Below are 10,382 nucleotides of genomic sequence, written 5' to 3'. Positions count from 1 at the left end.
TAAATCCGTAAATCGACCCATCTGCACATGTAATTTCTTGAGTTCCAAGCTGCTAATTCCAAATTTCTGCATTCTTTGCTCTTTTTCACCATATTTTTCTCTTTTTAGCGCCAACTCCCCTCTAGGGATGATTTCCTACAAAACTTACACTAAACACATCAAAATAACTAATTTTACAAAAGAAACTAATGCAAATAATAGGAATAGGGTATATAAAATAAGTGCAAATATGGAGTTATCAATGAGCTGAAGAAATGCTCCCACGATGGACCCTACCAAGAGCAATACAACACCATTTTCCTCAGAAGTTGTGCACTCTTGTTTTGTAAATTTTCAAATAAGCCAATCTACAAGTTCAGTCATACTTAAACAAGGGGAAGGAAATTCATGAGTATATGACAATTTATTTTTCCCTCTACCACTCACAAGAGATGTGGCAAGAGGAAAAAATGGGGCAATGTGGGAGCAAAATAATTCGCTACCGATCCGCCACGTCTCAGGATTGGATTTAGGAACAACTCTATGCGGGTTCGTATGTGCATTAGGCCAATGCGGTTTTGCATGTGCATTAGCCCACTGCTAGTTCGTATGCGCATTGGACCAATGTGGGTTCATATGCGCATTAGCCCAATGAGGGTGTTTGGGCCTAAATTTGGCACGCCAAAGTTCAAAAGACAGGCCCATGGTAAAATTACCTGCCCAGCCCAAAAAACTTGAGGATAACAAAATTAGGATACAGACAGATTGGGCTTCACGCTAGGATGTCGAAAACAAAGCCCCCAGCCCAAGAAAGACCAACGTGGAAACTGTCATTTGGGCTTCAAGGATCAGCCCATAATTTTTGTTGGGTTGAAACCCAAGGGATTAAAAACACACCCACGTGACTACTCAGCTTTGAAAAGTCAGCAATTCCAACTAAGTTTAAAATATGAGAGGGACATCTCTGAAACACTGCCAACAGAAGATCAAAACCCATCTGTGTTCGAGATTTTGCTCCAAATCAATACACCATCTTCCAAGGAATTCACGGGTCACGCTTTCTAAGTTAGAACGGGAAACAGGGAGTTGTTCAGAAAATACAAAAGAAAACCAACCGCCATAAAATTTAGCCCACACAGACGGTGGCGTTGGTTGAAATAGAAAGCTGCCACCCAGGAAACCAGGGAAGGGACTGCTTTAGGAGGTGACTACTGAGAGCCTATCTGCCATGATTGATAAAAATCCCTTTTACTTTACATTATAGGAGATCTTTTTACCGCCCATTATTAAAATTAAAAAAAAAACCACCTCTTCAAGAGGGTCTCTTATAAAAGCAGAAGTAGGCAAGGAAGGAAAGGACACTCAATTCATCAATCAAAAAACACTCAATTCATCAATCAATCAAAAAAACAACAACAAGAAAACAACCAAAAGCTCACTTGGATTCCAAGAGAAACCAGTTTTAGATCAGAATTCCAAAGTTCAGACTTAGAAAATAAGTCTTCTCAAACGAAATCTCTCTCGTTACAAATTTGGTTCAGCAAAAGCCAAGGCATGCAGAGTTTGAGTTTTCACAAACGTGGAGACCTCAGCGAACTTATGAAGAGTCCTGCTCAAGCAGAACAACGCTCGTAGTGCAATCCCTAGCCCACCAAACCCTCGAGAACAGCCACTTCTGCCCCTTCAAACTGAAGAAGCTGCAGTTCTGCCCACTCAAAGGCCTCACGAAGCTTGAAGTAAACATAAAGCTCTGCCAAAATCGAACTTTGGTATCGATTTATAGCTCAGCCTAGCATCTGAAGTCACGAAGCAGTACGGACCAGCCCAGGCGCGTCCAGTCCAGCCCAAACCAGAGCCTTCCATCCAAGCAGAAACGGAGTTCCGGCCATCTTTTAACCTTCCTAGCGTCGATATGCATATTTATTGTTTTGTAAAAGGCAGTTCTGCCTAAAACAGCCCAACTTCTATCGAATATTTCTGGCCAGAACAGCCATTTGATACTGAGATAAATTATGAAAGTCCTCACCAGTCTGAGGCAAGCAAAGAACTTACTTGGGAGATATTCCTCACCCAAATTCACAATCATTTGTTTTAGAAGTCAGTAACTTGGGGCGCAAGTTATCCACTCTAAAAAGAAGTCTGCTAGGATTTACATTGCTAGCAGTGGCACGCTCACACACCAAAGAAAGCTGACTTGTCGACCAACAAATGATCTCCAAGCCAGTGGGGAACTTCGCCCCTCCATCTTAGGAGTAAACACGAAAATGGGTGAACAATTTGGCACGCCCAGTGGGACTTCTCAGTATACATACTCTGACAGAATCATTCACAGATTTACAAATACCGGAAGATCTAGCCAGAACCCACACCAGATATGGAGAGAAACAAGATGGTTCTCAGGGAAGGCCTCGAATCAGAAGAAAGCGATGCTAGGCAATCTGCCCACGGCAGTACAGGAAGTAGACGTTCCAGGACTGGCTCCAAAAGGATGAATCAAATACAGGAGTCAGTACTCCGACAAGAAATCACAGTACAAAAGAGCCAGGATACTCTCAATAACATGACAACCATGATGCAATGGTAGGTTAACAGACAGTTCCGGAAAGACCGAGAATCCGCCATGGCCAGAATCCCAAACCCGGATCCTGTAATCTAGCAGTTAGATCTCTCTTATGGCCCTCCGCCAGGACTAGCTTGGCCATACCAGGAAAACCCCCTAGTTGCATAGATGGCTGGAGTACCAGACCACAGAGAAATTCAGGCTGGTCCGAGGGAAGGAGCCCTTCCTAATCAAGAACACGAAGCCCCAGCCCGACCAGATGACCTTGCACTAGCTCAGCAGAACCAGCCAGAACCTCAGCCCATTCCACTTCATGTGGCCCCGCATGATCAACCTTTGGCACTTCTGCCTGAACCACCAGCAATGTTGCCATATAGACCCAGAAGGATGGACCCTAATCCATTCCCTCCACCCGCAAGAGGGAGAAGAGGCAGAGGGGGAAATAACCTTTTTGCTAATCATGACAGGAATAGGCCGGGGCCAAACTGGAGGAATCACCCAGACATCGAAGAGCAGGAAGAGCGCAGGGAGGAAGCTCCACCCAGACCATACAGAGCAGAGCCTAGGATCGATTATGTCCAGCCAGAACAGGGACAAAACCTTTCCCCCGTCAATGCTTTGAATGACATAGGAGCATTGCAAAGAATGATCAGAGAAATCATGGAGCCCGAGGCTAGAAGAGGGGAAAGGCCTACTTACGAAAAGCCATACCGAGCCTATATCGATCAAATACCGCTGTCTCCAGGTTTCAAAGTACCAAACTTCACCTTGTTCAACGGGGAGGACCCCCATGCTTTCTCAGTTGAACAGATAGGCAGGTTCTCCGTCCAATGCATAGCTATTGAGAACAACCCTGTGTTGAAATTAAGGCTTTTCGGCAATTCTCTCTCTGGACAAGCTTTCACCTGGTACACCAGCCTGCCAGCTAACTCTGTTCAAACATGGGAGCAGATGGAAAATGTCTTCCATGACTACTATTACAGGATTCAGCCAGAAGTCACCATCAGTGATCTAGCTGCCCTCAAGCAAAATGAAGATGAACCGGCCCAAGATTTCATAACCAGGTTCAGAAAACTCAAAATGAAGTGCCGAATCCCTATGGAAGAAAGACACTTCATCCAGATGGCCCAAGCTGCCCTTAAAATCTCTCTCAGGAAGAGGTTCGACGGAATGTTGTTCGGAGACCTGGCGGAACTGGCTGATAAGGCATCCAAATATGAGGAGTTACTCAGGGAAGAACAGCAAAGGAGGAACTCCTCCAAAGGTACATACTACAAAACCCCTTCTTCTTCAGTCCACCTGATCGAGGTGGAATCACAAGAAGATGCAGAAGAATTAGAAGAGAGAGAGGTTTCAGTGGCAGAAATGGCAAAACTAAAACATCCCATTAGTTGCAAAGCCCTTACAAAGCCACCTAAAGACCAAAAGCCACCACCATTCACAGGAGGATTCGTTCCCAACAAGCCAACGCAAAACAAGGTTTACTCTTTTGATTTGACCAAGGTTGATGCTTTGTTCGATGAAATGCTACTGCAGAAGGCAATAGAAACGCCTCACAGAATACCCAAGCCGGAAGAACTCAAGGGCAGACAGTACTGCAGGTGGCACAACTCTTGGAACCATTCTACCAATAGTTGTGTTGTTTTTAGGGACGTAATACAAGAAGGGATAACTGCAGAAAGGTTGAAACTGGCAGAAAAACCTCCAACGGTCATGACGGATCCTTTCCCTCAACCACAAGTAAATATGGTCAACTTGAATTGGCCAGAACCGAGGGAAACTGAGCCAATGACAGATGCTGGTTGCAGCAGAGGCAGAAGAATCATAAGGGAAACCAGTCAAATACCAAGAGCGACCATCTCGGCTGGGGTGGTGCTCTGTAGCAGGTGCAAATGTGAAACAGAGCTAGAGGTGGTTCTAGACAGACAAAATTAGCCCACACCTAGTGTCTTCGACAGGATTGGAACCTCATCCCGAGACAAAACAAGGTAGAAGAGCTGTCTTAGGCCTACACAATACAACGAAAGGAGGACGGAGCAACCCAGAAAGGAAATACCAGTCAAGACACCCGGAAATGAAAAGCCCTTGGCAACGATCATAGAGGGTAGATGGTACTCCGTAGGAAAAAGCGGTAGACCAACTCTGGAGCTAACCAGAACTCAGAAAGAAGAATCCAAAGGCAATACTGCACATATCTTAAGAGCTAGGATAATACGCAAGTACGTCCAAAACCCAATTCTGCCAGGAAAGGAAAAAATCCTGAAACACTTCCCCAGACAGAACAGAAAGCTTGCCAGTCAAGGGAACTGCTAAAAACAGAACCGCCAGCCAGATCTCCTATCCATCTAGCCTCGTCATCCGGCAGTCATCCCGACACCATACAGGCACCAGAGAAATCCGGGTCTACCCCGCTACAAGGAGAAGACGACTATACTGAGGAATATGAAGAAGAGCAATTGGACTACGAACCATCTGCAGATGATCGGAGTGAGCCCCTCGGGGTTGTAGAGCAGGATGACTGGACGGAAGAATACGGGGAAGAATTAATGGAATTTGGTGAAGAATTGGACGCAGAAACATAAGCTTTTGGCGCAGAATTGGAAGACCTGCTACAAGGTGATCTGGGAGTTAACATGGTATTCATCCTACCAGGTAAATTCAGGGCCACCAAGGGACAAGAAAGCACTTTGGAAGGACATGTTCTCTCTCAGGAAAGCTTTGAATGTAGATTGGCAGAAGCAAAGGAGCCACCAGAACGACAAGCAGACAATCCCAGGACAAACGGAACAGCCAAAAACCCAGCTACAGAGCAACTTTGTTTCTCCAAACTAACCAGAGAAATGGTAGATGGAGGTGCATCCATTAACCTATTGCCCCACAGAATGCTGACCAAGATGGGCATAACAGAGAAGGATTTGATTCCAACACGTTTGACCGTCACCAACTTCGCTGGGGGCATCACAAAAATTCATGGCATCTTAGACGTGGATGTCATAGTCGGAAGCAAAGAGTTGAAAATAGCATTCTTTGTGATAGACACTACTTCCACCACCTACAATGCACTACTTGGCAGGGATTGGATTCACCAGAGCCTTTGTATTCCTTCCACCCTCCACCAGCAGTTAGCACTATGGAATGAAGAAGGCTGCATGGAGATTATAGAGGCCGATCCACGGCCATTCCTGCCCTCTGCCATGTGCTTTGAAGCAAGGTATTAACATGATAACCTCGGTCCTTTCACTTTCCTTGGAGTCAACCAGAACGGCCGCCCCCATGGTGTCACGGCCCAAAGACTCATTGAAGAAGGTTTAGCCAGTTCTCTAGAAGACTGGAATAGACCTTTTTGTGCTGAACTACCAGAACTCTGATGTTTAGTCTCAATCAACTGGATAAGGATCGAGCTGCAACAATTCGATCCATCACAAAAAGATTGTTGATATACTGGGAAGAAAGGAGGCTTTTCATACAGAATCCAGCCATCAATATGGCAGAATTCACCCATGAAAGCACAAAGGAACAAGAGGAGGAAATTTTATAGAAGGAAGTATTAGATTTTGCACCAGCAGCACTGGATGACTCCCTGCCAGAAGTGGAGGATCCTCTACAGGAAATAAACTTAGGGACAGAAGAAGATCCAAGGCCTACTTTCATCAGCACACTTTTGAAGGAACCACTCAAGACTGAACTCATGGCACTTTTGCAGGAGTTCAGAGATTGTTTTGCCTGGCATTACCACGAGATGCTAGGATTGGACAGGCAGTTAGTGGAGCACAAGCTGCCAATTAAAGATGGCTACCTTCCAGTTAAACAGGCCAGAAGAAGAATGTCTATGGACACAGAACTAAAGGTCAAAGAAGAGATAGAAAGGCTGCTCAAGGCAGGATTCATCAGGCCAGCCGTCTATGCCGATTGGTTAGCAAATATTGTACCTGTTCTCAAAAGAAAAACAGGGGCAGTTAGAATCTGCGTGGATTACAGAAATCTGAATGAGGCATCTCCCAAAGACGAATATCCTATGCCAATGGCAGACATGCTAGTGGATAGAGCTGCTCATAACCAGATGCTATCTTTCATGGATGGCAATGCAGGTTATAACCAGATTATGATGGCAGAACAAGACATCCACAAGACAGCCTTCATGAGCCCAGGACATATAGGTGCTTTCGAATATACTGTAATGCCCTTCGGTTTGAGAAATGCGGGGGCCACCTACCAAAGGGCAATGAATTCCATTTTTCATGATATGATAAGACATTCCTTGGAAGTATACATAGATGACGTAGTGATTAAATCCCCCGAGAAAGGAAAGCACGTAGCAAGCCTGAGAAAGGCATTCCTAAGAATGAGGCAGCACAAACTAAAGATGAACCCCAAAAAATGTGTTTTTGAAGTCCAAGCAGGAAATTTCTTAGGATTCTTGGTCCACCAGAGAGGTATAGAGGTTGACAGAAATAAAGCAAAATCCATCATAGAAGCCCTACCACCTCGGAACAAGAAGGAACTTCAGAGTCTCCTAGGAAAAATCAATTTTCTAAGGAGATTCATATCTAATTCTGCGGGAAAAATCCAACCTTTTTCTTCCCTGTTAAGGCTGAAGCAGGAACAAACATTCAAATGGGAAGAACAGCACCAGCAGGCTTTCCAGGAAATAAAGCATTACCTCTCAAATCCACCAGTTTTGTCCTCGCCAAAAAGAGGCAGACCACTCAAGCTCTATGTATCTGCATCAGAAGTATCCATTGGAAGTCTGCTAGTTCAAGATAACAAAGAAGGAAAGGAACAAGCAGTCTACTATCTAAGCAGAACATTAACAGAAGTGGAAAGAAGGTATTCCGCAATAGAAAGGCTTTGCCTGGCCTTATATTTCACTGCTGTAAAACTCAGGCACTACATGCTGCCACATACTATCTACATCATTGCCAAGACAGACTTAATCAAATACATGCTAACAAGACCAATGCTGAGGGGCAGAATTGGGAAATGGACTTTGGCTTTGACAGAATTCACCTTCAGGTATGTCCCCCAGAAAGCTGTCAAAGGGCAAGCTGTGGCAGACTTCTTAGCAGATCACCCAGGAGAGGAAATTGAAAACATGGATTCTTTGGACATAGCAAATGCAGATCTGCTAACTAGAGCTCATGTTTGCCTTAACAATCCAATCTATTCGATTCATCTCACACCTTGGAAATTATATTTTGAAGGATCAAAGACAGATAAGGCTTCAGGAGCCGGGATTGTTCTGGAAGAACCATTAGGGGTCAGATATTGCTATTCCTTCCAGTTAGATTTCCAGTGCACCAACAACAGGGCCGAGTATGAAGCTTTGATTATAGGGCTCGAGATGTTGGTAGAATTAGGAATCCAATCCGTGGAGATCTTGGGAGATTCCATGCTTGTCCTAAAACAGATTGCTGGAGAATACAAGTGTCTAAATCCTTCTCTGGCTGTATATCTAGTAGCAGCTAGAAATCTGCTGACAGAATTTAGAGAAGCTACTTGGGAACACATCCCAAGGGAGGAAAACTTTGCAGCCAATGAACTGGCTCAGGTGGCATCAGGCATACAAATGCCCGAAGACTGCGTCCAAAGGATCATCAAGATAGGAAGGAAAAGTCTACCATCTGTTTTGACTAGAGGGATGGAGATGGAAGTCAATTCTGCCTTAATCACTGAAGATGATTGGAGGGAGCCTATCATGACTTACTTAAGATATCCCACTCTGCCCTCTAAGAAAAGAGTCAGAATCATGGCTACAAACTACCTCATGTGGAATGAAGATTTGGTCCGAAAAAGTAAGGATGAGGTGCTATTAAGGTGCCTCGGGAAGACAGAATATATGAAAGTCATGGGAGAAACCCATGAGGGGATCTATGGAGCTCACCAAGGGGGAAGAAAGATGTGCTGGTTAATCAGAAGGTATAGCTACTTCTGGCCAACCATGATGAAGGATTGCATCAACTATTCCAAGGGATGTGAGGCCTGTCAAAGGCATGGCCCGATCCAGCAGGCTCCTTCGGTTCCCATGAATCCAGTGGTAAAACCATGGCCTTTTAGGGGATGGGCAATGGATCTCATTGGCAAAATCTATCCAGCCAGCAGCCAGCAGCACTGTTTTATTATTGTTGCCACAGACTATTTCACCAAGTGGGTAGAGGCCAGGCCAGTAAAAACCACAATATCTCAAGAGATCATCACCTTTATAGAAGAACAGATCATACAAAGGTTTGGCATTCCAGAATCAATCACAACGGATAGGGGTTCTTCTTTCATATCTAGGGATATGCTAGATATGGCAGAAACATTCAAGTTCAAGCTGCTTCAATCTACTCCTTACTATGCTCAAGCTAATAGACAGGCAGAATCAAGTAACAAGGTGATTATCAATATCATCAGAAAGATGCTGGAAAAGAATCCAAAGCAGTGGCATGAGAAGTTATCAGAGACTTTGTGGGCATACAGAACTTCGAAAAGAGAAGCAACTGGCATGACCCCCTATGCTCTAACCTACGGCCATGATGCAATTCTTCCCATGGAGATAGCAGTCCAGTCTCTTAGAATTACTCACCAACACGGTCTCACTGGGGAGGACTACTCTCAAGCCATGTTGCTGGAATTGGAAGAATTGGATGCAAGCAGGATTGACACCCTCAACAAACTCTTAGCAGGAAAACAGGCTGTGTCGAGGGCCTACAACAAAAGAGTCAGAAACAAGAGTTTTGAAGAGGGAGAGATAGTCTGGAAGGCAATTCTGCCCCTTGGAGCACACATAGCTGGATATGGGAAATGGTCACCTACATGGGAAGGCCCTTTTGTAATTAACCAGATCCTCGGAATGGGGGCATACAGGTTGCAGGACCGAGATGGAGTTATTCATACTGCCCCAATCAATGGTAAATGGTTAAAAAAATTTTATCCAACCATGTGGGATTCGCAGGCTGTACAGACAGATCCCGGGATAGAAGAGGAACAAGACTGACCCCTTTTCTGTTTCTTGGAAAGAATTTTGTTTGGATCTATTTTTGCTTTAAAGTTATTTTGTTTTTGCTTTCAATACTTTATCCGTTTATTGCATCAAGAGTAAATGAAAAGCAGTGAAATGCTATTTAAGGGCAACAAATGAACAAGCTTATATAAAAATAGCCACCTTCGCGGCAAATTATTCAAAAAATAAAAAAATAAAAAAAAAACTAAAATCCTAGTTTCCTAAGGGTTTCCTGCAGGTTCGCCTTCTTGACAAAGAGTTCTTTCTGGAGCAGCACCCCCTGGGGAATTGAAGCTTCTGCGATTTCCAAGGCTGGCCTGGAAGCTGCAACCATGCTTTGAACAAGGAAAGTAGCCTTGGCTGCACCTCCCTGCACTCTGCCAGCTGTTTTTGGAGCTCTTCAATTTGCCTCTCCAGCTTGTCTGCGGTAGCCCTGGCTTCCTTGTATCCTGCCACCATCTGATCTAGTTCTGCTTTCTGCTTTGCAAAATCAGCCAGGTTGGCTTCATGGGTGGCCTTGCAGAACTCAGAAGTCTTGAAGGTGGGCCTAAGATCCTCATAATGATCATGCAAGTTGAGCACATCTCTGGCCAAGCTTAGGCCCATCTCAAAAATAGGCTTTGGAGCCATGTTCTGTCTGTGTAGCAGGTCCAAGTCCTTCATCAGCTGATCAAAGGCTTCCTTGTCTTGGTCAAACTCCAGCTCAGTGGACTGCCAGATTTTCAACCTCTCCATGGCCTCCTCCACTGCCCTAGATTTTGCCCTGCCTGGAGGAGAGCTGAGTTTCTCCAATCTATCCAATTGAGCATCCAGATCCATGGCTTCAAACTCTTCCAGTTCTGGATCAGCAAAAGAAGCCGT

General features: G+C 44.8%; 1 protein-coding gene across 1 annotated transcript; it reads left to right on the top strand.

The window, feature by feature from the left end:
• On the top strand, window positions 8,478-9,515 carry LOC109947294 (protein NYNRIN-like). Its single transcript, XM_020557227.1, has one exon. It carries the CDS (start codon window positions 8,478-8,480, stop codon window positions 9,513-9,515), a length of 1,038 nt encoding a protein of 345 aa, XP_020412816.1.

The sequence above is a fragment of the Prunus persica genome, chromosome G2 (genome assembly GCF_000346465.2).
Source record: "Prunus persica cultivar Lovell chromosome G2, Prunus_persica_NCBIv2, whole genome shotgun sequence".
NCBI classification, from domain to species: Eukaryota; Viridiplantae; Streptophyta; class Magnoliopsida; order Rosales; family Rosaceae; genus Prunus; species Prunus persica.
This window is presented reverse-complemented; position numbering and strand designations above follow the sequence as displayed.